The 16,165-nt window shown below is 55.2% G+C and overlaps 1 protein-coding gene across 3 annotated transcripts; it reads left to right on the top strand.

The window, feature by feature from the left end:
- Positions 1-771: 771 nt before the first annotated feature.
- ACADS (acyl-CoA dehydrogenase short chain) lies at positions 772-13,280 on the top strand. Of its 3 annotated transcripts, none has more exons than XM_033220362.1 (10): positions 772-928; positions 2,039-2,202; positions 10,214-10,363; positions 10,587-10,698; positions 11,281-11,420; positions 11,544-11,714; positions 11,797-11,934; positions 12,080-12,175; positions 12,397-12,453; positions 12,552-13,280. In XM_033220362.1, exons 1-10 carry the CDS (start codon positions 883-885, stop codon positions 12,702-12,704), a joined length of 1,227 nt encoding a protein of 408 aa, XP_033076253.1. In that variant the 5' UTR covers positions 772-882; the 3' UTR covers positions 12,705-13,280. The 3 variants fall into 3 exon arrangements, with proteins under 3 accessions (XP_033076253.1, XP_033076252.1, XP_033076251.1); XM_033220361.1 differs by lacking the exon at positions 11,281-11,420 and adding an exon at positions 11,070-11,221; XM_033220360.1 differs by lacking the exon at positions 11,281-11,420 and adding an exon at positions 11,070-11,221 and having other exon boundaries at positions 11,788-11,934.
- Positions 13,281-16,165: the final 2,885 nt, after the last annotated feature.

Genomic DNA, 16,165 nt, shown 5'->3' with positions numbered 1-16,165 from the left:
GTGGTGCCCAGGAGGCTATGGGAGTCAGAATCACACTTGCAAAGGAGAAGACCCTTATGGGACAAGTAAAATCAGTGTAGTTTCTTGGGCGGGGCAAAGGCATCCTGATGAGGATGCTAGGGGTCAAATGTGTGGCTGGGCTCTGCCCCAATCAGGAATCAGACAGACAGGACTAAAGTGGAACAGAGGGGTAGCAGCAAGACACAAGACAAGGTCCTTGAGCTTCTTGGAGCGAGTGGGGGAAGCAGATAATTTCAGGTGCAAAGTGCCTTGAATAAACAGAACGAAAGAGAGCCAGTGGGGGAGAAATGGCCTGGTGTGGTCAGGGCAGGCCTCCATGAGACCTGAATGAAGAGGGGGCATTCCAGACAAAGGGAACAGTGATCACAGAGGCCCAGCTAAGGGTCTTAGAGAAGAGCACAGAGGAACCAGCTAAGGATCTTAGAGAAGAGCTGCCTCGTAAAGCTGAGCAACAATAACCAGGGAACGGTGGGCATGGGCCCTGATAGCCAAGGCAGGTCTTGGCTTTTTAAGCCATAGAATTGGATTTTAGGAGGGATGGGCCCGCCGACAAAGCCAACAAAGTTTTAAGCTGAAGATCGCTATCTTATTTATTCTTTAAAAAGACCTCTGGCCTTTCTGCGAAGCTCTGTCCTTAGCTTTGTCTTGTTAGTATTTTGATTAACGAATGAGGGCACCAACAGCCAGCTGACCAACCGCGCGCAGTCGAGCGTCGGTTCATTGCCTTGGGAGGGACCCACTACAGGCCCCGCCCCCGAGGCCCTACGGGCGTGGCCTCTGCCCCGAGTCCCGCCCCCCAGCCGTCCGGAACAGCGCGCTCGCCGCGGGAGGTCGTGAAGCCTGGGGCAGTATTTGCCGCCCATGGCCGCTGCGCTGCTCGCACGGGCCTCTGGCCCTGTCCGCAGAGGTGAGTGCGCTCGGGCTCCGCACGGCGGGGCTGCGGTCCGCGCCTGGCCCGGCGGGCGGAGGTCCTGGTGGCCAGCTCTATCCGAGCCGCTGGCAGGCGGAGTCCCGCTCCGGGAGCGTTCACGGCCTTTACCCCAGTTCTGCCGCTCCTCGCGCCGGACCAGCCCGGCCCTTTGGGCGTCCCCGGTTCCTGCGCAGACCCCTAGCCCCCCGATTGACCCCAGCCGCCAGCCCAATTCTCAGGGCTGCATCCATATCTCCCTCCCCTCATTTCACCCCCACTAGAGGTTCAGGGTGCGCCCTTCCGGAGCCAGGCCTGGGATTGAACCAGACCCGCATCTGTGACCTTGGGCGAGACAGCCCCTCTCAGCCTCAGTTGGCCCTTGTGTAAAATGCCCACAGAGAATATCAGAGTTGTTGGAAGGATTAAATCACAGGGTATGTAAAGTACTTCATGCCTGGCGTCTAACAGGTGCTCCACAAATGCTCGTTCTTGCTGGTTGATACAGTACCTTTCCCATCTTACATGTCTCCAGCTGTAGCAGCCGTGACACATATAGCCAGAGCTTCCTTTGCCTGGCCTGAATTACAAGATGAACGCTACTGAGAACTGTGTTAAGTGCTAGTTAGGCTTTCTTTAATCTTTGCACTCCCAGGAGCGGAATACTATTTTCCTCCACTTGTTATAGAAACGAAGGCTCAGTGATGTTTAAAACCCTTGCCTAAAGTCACAGAGCTGAGGTCTTATTACTATTGGTATTATACTGAGGACTGAAGGATGTCGTGTATGGAAATGTCTAGTGAGTATACTAAGCATTCAGTTAGTAGGGGGTTTTCAGTGGCAGCCATGGACATTTTGGGCTGACAGTTCTTTGTTGTGGGGGCTGTCCTCTGCCCTGTAGGATGTTCAGCAGGGATCCCGGACCCCTATCCACTGGGTCCCAATAGCATTCCCCTCCTCTAGGTGAGACTACTAAAACTGGCTCCAGACATTGCCAGATGTCCCTTGGAGGGCAAAATCCTCCCTGGTGGAGAACCACTGAGTTAGTGGGTCACTAGGATTCTTTGAGACCTCCTGCCTCCTTCCACTCACTTCTGCCCTTGCTGGCAGCTCTCTGTCCTAGGGCCTGGCGGCAGTTACACACCATCTACCAGTCTGTGGAACTGCCTGAGACACACCAGATGTTGCTCCAGACATGCCGGGACTTTGCAGAGAAGGAGTTGTTTCCCATTGCAGCTCAGGTGGATAAGGAACATCTCTTCCCAGCGGCTCAGGTGAGAATGCAACCTCAGCAGCCCATGATGGCGGTCTGCCTCTGCTCCTGGATGAGTGGTGGCAGGGACAGCGGCACTTGGACTCTGGTAGAGGAACCCCAAAGCAGGGCCTGGAACCCAGAAAATGCTCTGGAAGTTTCCCTTGTCCAGCCTGTGGCCAGTAGCCAGTACTTAACTTCTGGAACAATAGTAATATGTGGTGGATGGTCAGTTGCTTGCTGTGTGCCAGCCACTGTGCTCATTCTAATAGTGCTTTTAGGGTGCTTGGCATGCTCTAGGCCCTGTTCTTGAGATGGGTTATCCCATCTGTTCCTCACAACAGCCCTGTGAGGTGAAGGTACTATTCTTATTTAATAATGTTTTTGAGACGGAGTTGCACTCTTTTGGCTCAGGCTGGAGTGCAGTGGTGCGACCTCGCCTCACTGCAGCCTCCGCCTCCCGAGTTCAGGTGATTCTTCTGCCTCAGCCTCCCAAGTAGCTGGGATTACAGGCGTGCACCACTATGCCCAGCTAATTTTGTATTTTTAGTAGAGATGGGGTTTCACCACGTTGGCCAGGCTGGTCTCAAAACACCTGATCTCAGGTAGTCTGCCTGCCTCGGCCTCCCAAAGTGCTGGGATTACCGGTGTGAGACACCATGCCCGGCCAAAGGTACTATTATTATATACCCCATGGACTCAGACTGGTGAACAAGGTAAATAATGTACCCAAGGTCATGGAGCTCATCAGCTGCAGCCTGCTTGATTTGTTTTCTTTTTTATTTACTTATTATTTATTTATTTTTAGATGGACTCTCGCTCTGTTGCTCAGGCTGGAGGGCAGTGACGCAATCTCGGCTCACTGCACCCTCTGCCAGGATCCTGAGTTCAAGTGATTCTCCTGCCTCAGCCCCCAGTAGCTGGGATTACAGGCGGCTGCCACCACACCCAGCTAGTTTTTGTACTTTTAGTAGAGACGGGGTTTCTCCATGTTGGCCAGGCTGCTCTTGAACTCCTGACCTTAGGTGATCTGCCTGCCTTGGCTTCCCAAAGTGCTGGGATTACAGGCGTGAGCCACCGCGCCCAGCCTGCTTGAACTGTTTTCTGCCCTGAGTTTCCCATGAGCGCACTCCCTCCCATGCCATTGCGTTCTCCCATTTGCATTCAGTCTGTCTGCAGCTACGCATTGAAGACGTTACTGCCGTACACTCTGACCTAGTAAGATATCCAGCACTTGGTGTAAACACTCAGTAGTAGATAGCTGTTTAGTTAATGTTTTGTGAAAAGTCAGACCTCTCTGGCCTCTTCTTGTCTGTTTTTTTTTTTATTTTATTTTAATTTATTTTTTATTAAAAAATTTTTTTGAGACAGTCTTGCTCTGTTGCCAGGCTGGAGTGCAGTGGCGCGTTCTTGGCTCACCGCAGCCTCCGCCTCCTGGGTTCAAGCAATTCTCCTGCCTCAGCCTCCTGAGTAGCATGCTGCCACGCCCGGCTAATTTTTTGTATTTCAGTAGAGATGGGGTTTCACCATGTTGCCCAGGCTAATCTCAAACTCCTGAGCTCAGGCAGTCTGCCCGCCTCGGCCTCCCAAAGTGCTGGGATTACAGGTGTGAGCCACCGTGCCCGGCCTGAAAAATGAGTTTTAAAAGGGACTTAAAACATTGTTTTTATATGAGGAACCCACTAACTGTTCCCCAGATATGAAGGCAGTAGGTGCTGCAGGCTTGCTCTGTCTGTCACTGCTGGGAAAGGGGTCTTATACCCTTTCTTACGGTTTCTCTTGGAAGTCTGGAGACCACCAGGCTCAGCCTCGTCAGTGCTGCTGCCTCTTGTCAGGGTGCAGGTCCGGGTTGCTGGGTCACAGACACTAGGAACCAAGAGTGACCATTGCAGGGGGCTCTAGGAGGCCACCCCTTGATACAGCTCTGAAGGTCAGGCCTCCCTCTGTAGAAAATACTAAAATATTGGGACTGGGGTGAGCCTGGCTGCTGTTAGTCAGTTACCATCAATTTACACAGGTCAGAAACGACGGACAAACTCGAACCCATTTTTTTTTTCCCTGGGCTGCTTTTCTTCTTTTCTTTTTTTTTTTTTTGAGATGGAGTCTCACTCCGTCCCCCAGGCTGGAGTGCAATGGTATAATCTTGGCTCACTGTAGCCTCTGTCCCCTAGGTTCAAGCTATTCTCCTGCCTCAACCTCTCAGGTAGCTGGGACTATAGGCGCCCGCCACCACGCCCAGCTAATTTTTGTATTTTTAGTAGAGGCCGGGTTCCGCCATGTTGGCCAGGCTGGTCTTGAACTCCTGAACTGACCTCAGGTGACCTTGCTGCCTCGGCCTCCCAAAGTGCTGGGATTACAGGCGTGAGCCACCGCTTAATTATATTTTGGGTTTCTTCTTTTTGCCTATCTTGTGTCTTCCATCTCCTGCCACCCCTTTTTCCTTCCCTCGGTGCTGGTCTCCCTGTCTCTTTTTCAGGAGGCCGCTTAACGAGTGCACATTACCACAGTTACTGCTTTTGTCCCCAGTTTTTTTTCTAGAATGTTGCTGTGACTGGCCACAGTATGTTGCCTGAAATCTAGAGATGAATTTCAGAGTGAGAAAGCCTGGGAAACAGCCCCTGTCACCGCTGATAAAATGGGGTGAGGTGACTGTGTCCAGGCTCTGGGATGGGGTGGAGAAGGCTGTGCTCTCATGTGCTGCCCCAGAGCGGCGCTCCTCTCTTTTGAAATTTGCTGTCTCAACACTGGAGTGGGAGTGAGCAGAACTGCCATGTCTTTCACAGACAAAGGTAGATGCTTTATTTTTTAAATTATTTTTTGTGTGTGTGTGACGGCATCTCGCTCTGTCCCCAGGCTGGAGTACAGTGGTGCGATCTCGGTTCACTGCAGCCTCTGCCTCCCGGGTTCAAGCAATTTTCCTGCTTCAGCCTCCCAAGTAGCTGGGATTACAGGCACGCACCACCATACCCAGCTAATTTTTGTATTTTTAGTAGAGACGGGGTTTCACCATGTTGGCCAGGTTGGTCTCGAACTCTTGACTTTGTGATTTGCCTGCCTGGGCCTCCCAAAGTTCTAGGATTACAGGTGTGAGCCACCATGCCCAGCTGGTAGATGCTGTAAAAGAAAATGCTGATGGTGAGAAAGGAGGGAGGACAGGAGCTGGGTGAAAATTGAGGGTGATGGTATACGCTAGTGAGGTCCTTTGGGTGCGGGAATTGTGAATTCCTACAACTTTTGATTCTAGCTCGTTGAGAAGTGTTGCGTTAGCCAGAGGGAGGCGGTGCTATGTAGAAAGGAGGAGGCTGGGGTTCTGTCTTGCCTCCTGGTGGCCTAGACCTAGCCACTGATGCCACACACCCTTTCTGTGTGAATTCCCTCATTTGTAAGAGGAATACGGGGTCATCCTCACTTTGCTACCTGTCGGGATGTGTGACCAAGCATTTTAGGTGAGTATGAGGAACTGAATGCACCTAGGAGAGTTTCATCCTTTTACTCTCCTTCTGGGAATTTGGGTTCCCACTGTGTTTCTGGGGATGAGATGGAGTTACAAAGCGATTGGCTCATGCGCCATTTATTACAGGGTTTTATACCAACAAGCTCTGGGGTGAAAAGGAGGGCGTGTCTCTGTGTCCAGGGAGATCTGAAGGTTCTTGGACGGTGGGGCGGCTTGAGCTCGTTTAGCCTCATTCTGTCTCGCTGGCGGGCTAGAGAAAGAGGCTTTCGGTGAGGTTCATGCGCAGGCCTGACCGTGAGTCTTGGACACCTGCATATTCATTTTTGTTTTGTTTTTGTTTTTTTGAGACAGGGCCTCACTGTGACCCAGGCTGGAGTGCAGTGACACAAACACGGCTCACTGCAACCTCGACCTCCTGGGCTCAAGTGATCCTCATGCCTCAGCTCCTGCAGTAGCTGGGACCACAGGTGTCCACCACCATGCCTGGCTCATTTATTTTTATTTTTATTAATTTTTTGTGGAGATGGGGTCTCACCATGTTGGTGAAGCTGGTCTCAAACGCCTGGACTCAGGTGGTCCTCCTACCTCTGTCTCCCAAAGTGGCGGGATTACAGGCCTGAGCTACCACACCCTTTTTAAAAATTTTTTTTAATTAAAAAATTTTCTTTTAGAAACAAGGGTATCACCATGTTGGCCAGGCTGGATTTGAATGCCTGGGCTCAGGTGATTCTCCTGCCCCATCCTCCTCCTGAGTAGCTGGAGACCTGCGTATTTCTAGCACTTGGTAGAGGATTGTCCGGCAGCAGAGGTATTCCTTAATAAAATAGTTTTTTTTTTTTTTTTTGAGGCAGAGTCTCGCTCTGTTGCCCAGGCTGGAGTGCACTGTGCGATCTCAGCTCACTGCAACGTCTGCCTCCCAGATTCAAGTGATTCCCCTGCCTCAGCCTCTCAAGTAGCTGGGATTATAGGCATCCACCACCATGCTCAGCTAATGTTTTGTATTTTTAGTAGAGACGGGGTTTTGCCATGTTGGCCAGGATGGTCTCGAACTCCTGACCTCAGGTGATCCACCCACCTCAGCTCCCAAAGTGCTGGGAATACAAGCGTGAGCCACCGTGCCTGGCAAAGTACTCTGAAGTGTGGGCTAGAAAAGTGTTCTGTTCAGAGGCCATGTTTGTGCTGCTGCAGGTCTGCGTCTCCAGGTCCTCTTCCTAGTGAAATGCAGCAGAAAGCACTCTCTCCCTTGGACTTCCCCCTTCCCTAGTTGTTTCCTGCCTGCTGAAATGGTGCCTATTCTGAGCAGGCCCCCTTCTCCCCAGGTGTGTGGTGGCCACAGAATGATCTTCTTTTTAGTAATTCTCAAAATGATACCTCCCTGGTAGCTCTGAGTTCCCATTTGTCACTGTGGATGAGTTTCCTATTGCTGCTGTAACAAATAACCACAAACCCTGTGGCTTAAAGCAATACAGATATATTCTCTGACAGTTCAAGACGAGCCTGGGCAACATAGCAAGACCCCATCTCTATCAAAAATAAAATGGAAAAAACAAAACAAAATCATGGCAGCCACTTGATGATAAATGCCGTTCACCAGTTATTCAACCTGAGTCAGGAATCCAGTGTGGGTCCCACAGTGCTAAGTCAAGGCATTGGCAGGACTGAGTTCCTTCTGGAGGCTCTGGGGTAATCCGCTCCTGTCTTTTCCAGTTCTAGAGGCTGCCTGCATTCCTTCCTGCCAGAGTTCCTGGCTCTGCTTCCGTCGTCACCTCTCCTTCTCTGAGTCTGTGTCTGTCTTTCCCTTACAAAGACCCTGTGATGACACTGGGCTACTCTGATCATCCAGAATAACCCTCACATCTCCAGATGCTTCACTTACGTGCAGAAAGTCCCTGTTGCCACGGAAGGGAACATACTCACGGGGCCTGGGATTGGGATGGGGACATCTTGAGGGGTTGCTGTCATGCTGCCTTCCACACACTGGCCGTCTCCTTCCCAGCTTCTCTGCCCTCTGACTGCAGCACAGCGTCTGCCTGGGGGCCACAGAGCTTGATGTGCACTTGCGGGGGTCATAGCGCAAGCCTCTCAGCATACACGTTTATGCCCCACATGTGGTACGCGTGGGAGACTCAGAGATGAGGATGGCCTGCCCCGTGCTTAGAGTCTCACAGGCGAGTTTCCCATGGGGACAGTTCAAGGAGGAATCAAGCAGTTTTACAGAGGGACACACGGATTGTCACGGAAGTGCTGCAGGCTCCTAGGTGCCCCCTCTTTTCCATATGTTATTATCAAAGTAAGAACCAGGCTTGGTGTGGTGGTTCGTGCCTCTAATAGCATGAGGGAGGCTGAGGCAGGAGGATCACTTGAGCCAGGATTTCAATACCAGCTTGGGCAACATAGTGAGACCCTGTCTCTAAAAAACAATAATTTTTTTTTTTTTTTGAGACGGTCTCGCTGTGTCACCCAGGCTGGAGTGCAGTGACGTGCTCTCAGCTAACTGCAACCTCTTCCTCCCAGGTTCAAGCAATTCTCCTGCCTCAGCCTCCTGAGTAGCTGGGATTACAGGCGCCTGCCATGACGCCTGGCTAATTTTTATATTTTTTGTAGAGACATGGTTTTCACCACGTTGGCCAGGCTGTTCTCGAACTCCTGGCTTCAAATGATCTACCCATCTTGGCTTTCCAAAGTGCTGAGATTCTTTGGGAGGCTAAGGCAGGTGAATTACCTGAGGTCAGGAGTTCGAGAACAGCCTGGCTAACGTGGTGAAACCCAGTCTCTACCAAAAATATAAAAACTAGCCGGGCGTGGTGGCGGGCGCCTGTAATCCCAGCTACTTGGGAGGCTGAGGCAGGAGAATTGCTTGAATCCAGGAGGTGGAGGTTGCAGTGAGCTGAGAGCACGCCACTGCACTCCAGCCTGGGTGACAAAGCGAGACTGTCTCAAAACAAAACAAAACAAAACAAAACAAGGTGCTGGGATTACAGGTGTAATCCACCAGGCTCAGTCCTAAAAAAAAAAAAGGAACTTGGCAGCCACTTGATGATAAATGCTGTCCACCAATAACTCAGCCTGGGCCAGGTGCTGAGCTCTGCGTTTCATGTATATTATCTCAGTCAGGCCTCCGAATAGTCCTTTGAGATGAGTACCATTTTGGGGAAGAAGAAGGTAAAACTTTTATATTCACAGGAGTAACATTCATTGTAGAAAAACAAGAACATATTAGCAAACCTTCTTATTTATGTAAGTCACTGTAGTATAAGGAACATGGTTGAGGCCAGGTGTGGTGGCTCACACCTATAATCCCAGCACTTTGGGAGGCCAAGGTGGGTGGATCACGAGGTCAGGAGTTCAAGACCAGCCTGGCCAAGATAGTGAAAACCTGTGTCTACTAAAAATACAAAAATTAGCTGGGCATGGTGCTGGGCGTCTGTAATCCCAGCTACTCAGGAGGCTGAGGCAGAGAATTGCTTGAACCTGGGAGGAAGAGGTTGCAGTGAGCTGAGATCACACCATTGCACTCCAGCCTGGGCAACAGAGCGAGACTCTGTCACACAAAAAAAATAAAATATAAAATAAAATAACATGGTTGCAGGAGTGAAATTGTGTAAAAGGGCTGGTGAAAAGCAACGGTTCCCCTCCCTGTCCCCGTCCCTCTCCCTGCTCTCCCAGAGGTAAGTGGTTTTACTTGTTCCTTTTTGAAGTTAGGTAGACTCTGTTGTGGCCCACATTTCCCATATTACTCACCTGAGAGTAATAATACTATTGTTTTGTTTTTGGTAGAGATGGGGTCTTGCTATGTTGCCCAGACTGGTCTTGAACTCCTGGCCTCAAGCAATCCCCTCACCTTGGCCTCCCAAAGTGCTCCCAAAGGTGTGATCACTGCTCCTGGCCCGCTCTTAATATTGTTATTCCTCATAATTCAGAGTCCCAAGCTCTTAGCGTTCATTCATTCTCTCACTGGCCTTGGGCATGTAGCAGTGAGCAAGAGTCCACACAGTCTCTGCCCTCGTGGTGAGGGCAAAAGACCTTAATCCAGAGAAGCACGTTCATCCCTGAGAAATTCCAGTCACAGAGGTGCTACAGGAGAGGGACTGAAGGATTTGACTCAGCAAGGCTGGGGGTGGCAGCCCAAAGCAGTGAGGCCTGAGTTGCAATCAGAAGGAGAGGAGGGGCGATAGCCAGCTGATGGATAGGAGGCGGCATGTGCAGAGGCCCTGTGGGGTGGGGCTGTGCACAGGGGACTGGATGAAGGTCAGTGTGGCTTACGCTGTCCTGCTCCTTACCTCTGAGTTCCCTGAAAGCATCCTGTGCCTTCTGCCTGCTGCTCGTTGCCGTGGCTGTGGACGGAGCGGGGAACAGTCGTCAGGCGGGGGCAGGACAGCTTGAATGAGTAGTGCCGTCATACAGACCTCAGTGGGAATGGGTCTTCAGCGTCTGGACTTGGGGATCCCCTGTGGGTGGCTGGGGTCACATGGACTGAATTTCTGCAGGCACTGCCCCGGGGGCAGGAGGGTTTGGGCTTGGGGAGGGTGGACTCGCCCCCAGCAGCTGCCCATGCCGTGCTGTCCTTCCCTGTGCTCAGGTGAAGAAGATGGGCGGGCTCGGGCTTCTGGCCATGGACGTGCCCGAGGAGCTTGGCGGTGCCGGCCTGGATTACTTGGCCTACGCCATCGCCATGGAGGAGATCAGCCGCGGCTGCGCCTCCACTGGAGTCATCATGAGTGTCAACAACGTGAGCGCCCCTGCCCCAGGCCCCTGGGACACACGGGTGGAGGGAGGCTCCTGTGAGCGGGCAGACTCTGGCCTCGGCTCCCAGGCCTGATCTCTCTGGAGACATCACAGGCCTTGGTCCTACTGGCTGGGCCCTGGAGAGAACAGGCCCTGAGGTGCAGCCCGCAGGCGGGCAGGATGCACCTGGGCCTGGGGCCTCCGACCGCTCCCTGCTGTCCCCCTAGTCTCTCTACCTGGGGCCCATCTTGAAGTTTGGCTCCAAGGAGCAGAAGCAGAAGTGGGTCACGCCTTTCACCAGTGGTGACAAAATTGGCTGCTTTGCCCTCAGCGAACCAGGTACCTGCCCTGTCCTCTCACCCTGTCCTTAGGGTGACAGGCCCAGAGGGGTAGGAGAGGAAGGTGCTGGGCCAACTGCCCACTGCTTCAGAGGCCAGAGGGGAGGCTCCCCGTGTGGTTGGTGGGGTGAGCACTGTTGCCACCACGGTGCTGGGAGGAAAATTGCCTTCGGGGTCCCCTGGTTTAAGACGCCCAACTCCTGCACACCCCCTTTGCCCTCTGGGCCCGTCACTGAGAGCTTTGGGACCCTCATCTTTGGAGCCCGAGTCATAGGGTTTCCTGCCCACCAGCAGAGGGTGTGGAGCGAGTGAGGCTGGTGCCCTCAGGTTGTGTGGGGTGGGGCCTGTGCTGAGCCCTGAGTCTGTGGGCAGGAAACGGTAGCGATGCAGGAGCCGCGTCCACCACCGCCCGGGCCGAGGGCGACTCGTGGGTCCTGAATGGCACCAAAGCCTGGATCACCAATGCCTGGGAGGCCTCGGCTGCCGTGGTCTTTGCCAGCACAGACAGAGGCCTGCAAAACAAGGTGGGCATCCCAGAGAGGGGTTCAGCCAGATCCTGGGCTGCCGTCATTTCAGTTTCTAGAGCCTTCTCTCCTCGGCCTGACTGGGCCTATTTTTGCTCTAGGGCAAGTGGGCTGTCCCTGTCCCTCCCCAGCTACCACTGAAGTCTGCACCTTCCCCAGAAGCTGGCAGAGGGTGTCAGGGCTTGAGCTTCCGAGGGAGGTTGGGAGGGGACCGGGTTGGTGTTGGGTGTGCTGGTGTGCGGGTGTGCTGGTGTGCGGGTGTGCTGGTGTGAGGGTGTGGCTGAGGGGCAGCTCTGAGAAAACCACCCGCCTCTCCGTTCAGGGCATCAGTGCCTTCCTGGTCCCCATGCCAACGCCGGGGCTCACGTTGGGGAAGAAGGAAGACAAGCTGGGCATCCGGGGCTCATCCACGGCCAACCTCATCTTTGAGGACTGTCGCATCCCCAAGGACAGCATCCTGGGGGAGCCGGGGATGGGCTTCAAGATAGCCATGGTGAGCCCGGCAGTGGGGGTGGCACCTCGGGGCCAGGCTCGCCCCCCAGCTGGCGGGCCACTGACCAGGGCAGTCCCCACAGCAAACCCTGGACATGGGCCGCATCGGCATCGCCTCCCAGGCCCTGGGCATTGCCCAGGCCGCTCTCGATTGTGCTGTGAACTACGCTGAGAATCGCATGGCCTTCGGGGCGCCCCTCACCAAGCTCCAGGTCATCCAGGTAATGGCAGCTTTAGGAGCTGGGCCTAGAGGCTGGACAGCGGCCGGGAAGTGTGGCCTCCTGACTGCTCTCCGTCCTCCTTCCCCTCCCTCCTGTCCCTGGAGGGGCAGCTGCTGACCTGTGGTGTGGGGTGGGGCTGTTGCAGTTCAAGTTGGCAGACATGGCCCTGGCCCTGGAGAGTGCCCGGCTGCTGACCTGGCGCGCTGCCATGCTGAAGGATAACAAGAAGCCTTTCATCAAGGTGCCCACAGGGGTCCCCGAGCCATGGCCCAGAATGTGGTGGGCCCAGGGACAGGGGAGAGGTTGGGGCAGGTCTCTGCCCCTCGGCCCTGTGGGTTAGAGGTGTGGGCCTGGGGTTTACTGCCCCATGGGGAGGTTCTACAGGCCTCCCCTGCTGAGGCGCTGTGAGCAGGGGTTGGGGGGGTCCCCTCAAGGGAAGGCTGACTGTACCCCCATGTTTAGGAGGCAGCCATGGCCAAGCTGGCCGCCTCAGAGGCTGCGACCGCCATCAGCCACCAGGTGAGTGTCCGCGGTGAGCCCTGAGGGGGCCAACTGCCCCTTCTCCAGCTTTCCCCACGCCGGTTCTTCTCCCTCCTGAGCCTCTGTTCTTGTCTCAGGCCATCCAGATCCTGGGTGGCATGGGCTATGTGACAGAGATGCCAGCAGAACGGCACTACCGCGATGCCCGTATCACTGAGATCTACGAGGGCACCAGCGAAATCCAGCGGCTGGTGATCGCCGGGCACCTGCTCAGGAGCTACCGGAGCTGAGCTCGTGGCGGGCTGCCCGAGGACTGCGGGAAGGCGTGGGAGCCAGGGCCTCTACCCTGACCCCGGCTCAGAGACTGGGCGGCCCTGCGGGGGCTCCCTGGGGCCCCGGTCCCCTGGACTGGCCGACGGGCTCAGTGCTGCCACCCGGATCAGACCGCAAGGGAATGAGGCCCTCCGACCACTGGCAGCTCCGCCTCTGGTCCTTTCTGCCTCCTCACCACTGTGCCTCATGTTCCTCACCTGAGTGGCCCTGGCCTCCTGGGGGCGGGGTTGTGGGGGGAGCTGAGTGACACTCAGGGACACTTCAGTTGTGCTACCAGGGGCCCTGGTGCCCCGGCATGAGGACCCAGTGGGACAGGCCCTTGGTGGGGTCTGTCTTTTCCTTGAGGTCAGAGGTCAGAAGCAGGGCTGGGGTCAGAATGGCGAGGCCCAGGGTCCTGGTGTTGGGCAGGCGGTGGGGCTGGGCCATGGAGCTGGCCCAGAGGCCCCTCAGCTCTTCGTAAAGTCTGATGAAGGCAGGGGTGGTGATTCATGTCTTGTGACTGACCGTGGGTAATAAAACACACCTGTCCCCCAGTCTGAGTCCTCACCTCTCCGGGGTGCTCTGGGGAGGGGTGGTGGTCTCTCGTCTGCACAGAGGCCCATTCTCTGACAGCCTCACCCTATGAGTGTTGGGAGTTTGGGGGAGGGGCCTGGCCACCTGGGAGGTTCCTGAGTTCCAGCAGGAGGCCAGGTTGGCCAAGGAGGCAGTTCAGGAATAGGAACTGGGTCCTGCAGGCCTCAGGGAGTGACCTCTAGGCAGGGAGGGTGGGCCAGGCAGGGCCAGTGGGCTAGAAGGGGTTCTCTAGGCAGGACCAGCCTCCAGGCAGGAGGAAGGCCCCAGATTGCCAGAGTCAGGGAGCAAAGCTGTGGAGACCCCGAGCCCCAGGTAGGAGAACATAGAACCTTGAAAAGCAACCATCTGCTCACTAGCGCGCCGAGGGTGGCCCTGGCCAGCCAGTGCGGGGGCTTGCCCTGGTCCTGGGGCCTGCGGGGCTGGTTCTGGGCAGAGGTGCCCCTGAAGCCGAGGTCCAAGCTCTTAACCCTTTGGGCCAGTGTCGATCTAAGCAGCTGGAAGAGAAAACAGTGAGCAAAGAAAGATCTCAAAGGAGGTGGGGACAGCCCTCTGCCGGGCAGGCAGGGCAGAGAGTCAAACTGGCATTGCTGGGAGGTCTCTGGAGGGAAATGGGAGGGAGACAGGTGACTTTAGGAGCTGTCATCAAAGGGGCACCCAGGAAACCAGAGCCCCTGCTGCGGGTGGAATTTTTTTTTTTTTTAAGAGACAGAATCTCACTCTGTCACCCAGGCAGGAGTGCAGTGGCATGACCACAGCTCATCAAAACCTCAACCTCCCAGGCTCAAGTGATCCTCCTGTCTCAGCCTCCCAGGTAATTGGGACTACAGGTGCACACCACCATGGCCAGCTAATTTTTAAGTTTTTTGTAGAGATAGGGTCTTGTGGGCTGGGCGCGGTGGCTCAAGCCTGTAATCCCAGCACTTTGGGAGGCCGAGACGGGCGGATCACGAGGTCAAGAGTTCAAGACCATCCTGGCTAACACGGTGAAACCCCGTCTCTACTAAAAAAAAAAAGTACAAAAACTAGCCGGGCGAGGTGGCGGGCACCTGTAGTCCCAGCTACTGGGGAGGCTGAGGCAGGAGAATGGCGGGAACCTGGGAGGCGGAGCTTGCAGTGAGCCGAGATCCGGCCACTGCACTCCAGCCCGGGTGACAGAGCGAGACTCCGTCTCAAAAAAAAAAAAAAAAAAAAAAAAAAAAAAAGAGATGGGGTCTTGCTTTGTTGCCCAGGCTGGTCTTGAACTCCTGGGCCCAAGTGATCCTTCCAGCTCAGCCTCCCAAGTGGGGTTTCTGTGCCAGGCGCTGATGCCCCACAGCCGAAGGATACCTTGCTCTGCGGGGCAGCTCTGTCCTCGACCCTGCCCTGACCGGGGTCTGGTCCAGGGCCCTGGTGAATGGGAGCGCGCCTCCTTGACCGAATTTAGCTCCTGATTTACCCCGTGGGTGGGGTGTGCGCAGGGCCCACGGGGACTGTGTTTCCTGCTAACGAGGCACACCTGTGGCTCCTGGGAAGCGCGTCCTCCCGGGCTCCCGAGGTCAGCGGCGGCCTGCGCAGCCCGCAGAAGTTTGGGTCCCTTGGGCTTTCCTCCTGGCTCCAGGTAAGTGCTGCAGGGTCTTGGCTCCTGGCTCACACTCTCGGGGTCTCCTGGATCTGCTCTTGTGCCTGCCCTGGGCTCGGGTAAGCCAAAGGTATCAGAGCAGAGGGGACCCAGGACGCCTCCAGAAGCAGCGCGTTTGAGCCCTTCCACCTGGGGGCAGAGGAAGGCCTGTCATTGCCTGTCCCCACGAGCCGGGAACAGTGGGGAGGGGATTTTTGGAGGTTCTGTGCTCCCCCTCAGCGAGGCAGCGCTGCTCCTAGCACAGATGCGGTGCGGGGTTGAGGTTGTCTTTGGGCCCTTCCTCTAGGTGATGGGAGAGAGGAACGCAAACAGCATTCATCCCGGGCTGGGGACCCAGCGTCTTGGCTGAGGACTTTGGCCCCACCCAGCTTGGAGTTCAGGCCCCTCAGATCCCCTGCTCTACCTTCTAAGAAGGGTCTGGGCCCTGGAGGGTCAAAGGCTGCCGACTGGAGTCACACTGCTCCCAGCAGGGCAGAGGGCTGGAGTCAGCACAGGCCAAGAAACAGGCCTGCGTTTCCCAAGTCGCAGCCCTGGAGGGGTTTCTGCTTCTCAGACCTGCTCAGGGCCCCTTCAGATGGCCACGAGGAGCCTTTCCAGGAAGCGCAGCCTCGGAGGCCTGGGGTCCTCCATGTCAGATGAAGCAATCCAGGCTCTGAACCAAGAGCCAGTCTGTGCACTTGGGGGCTTTGCGGTGCCATCGTGGGTCCGGGGACTTCCCTTCAGTGAGGGAGAATCAGCACAAACCCTTGGCTTTGACAGGGTGCTGCCCATTCGTGGAAGCCCCTCCTAGCTTGGAACTGAATCTGGACTCTGCCCCCAGGAGCACTGGAGCCTGACTGTCCTAGAGCCCATGCCCCTTTGGATATGAATTTCCCAGTGTAGATTTCCTAAGGTCACTTACATAACGACAGGACTGTTTCCCAGTTGGGACACTGAATCCTAGTCAACTTGCACATCTCCACACTCCACTCGGATTGTGCCAGCCACCTCCGTGTCTGCGAGATCAGCTTTTCTCAAGGTGCAGGGGCCTGCGTTGCATGTAGCTGAGAGGCCACCCATTTCCTTCCCTCTAGCCCTCTGGGACAAGTTCTCCTTACTTTGGTTCTTTTTTTTTTTTTTGGAGATGGAGTCTCACTCTGTTGCCAGGCTGGAGTGCAGTGGCACAACCTCGGCTCACCGCAACCTCCACATCCTGGTTTCAAGTGATCAAGCGATTCTCCTGCCTCA

Source organism: Trachypithecus francoisi, unplaced genomic scaffold (assembly GCF_009764315.1).
Source record: "Trachypithecus francoisi isolate TF-2019V2 unplaced genomic scaffold, Tfra_2.0 Lachesis_group11, whole genome shotgun sequence".
Classification (NCBI taxonomy): domain Eukaryota; kingdom Metazoa; phylum Chordata; class Mammalia; order Primates; family Cercopithecidae; genus Trachypithecus; species Trachypithecus francoisi.
The sequence above is the reverse complement of the archived record's forward strand: the minus strand, read 5'-3'. Positions and strand labels throughout refer to the sequence as shown.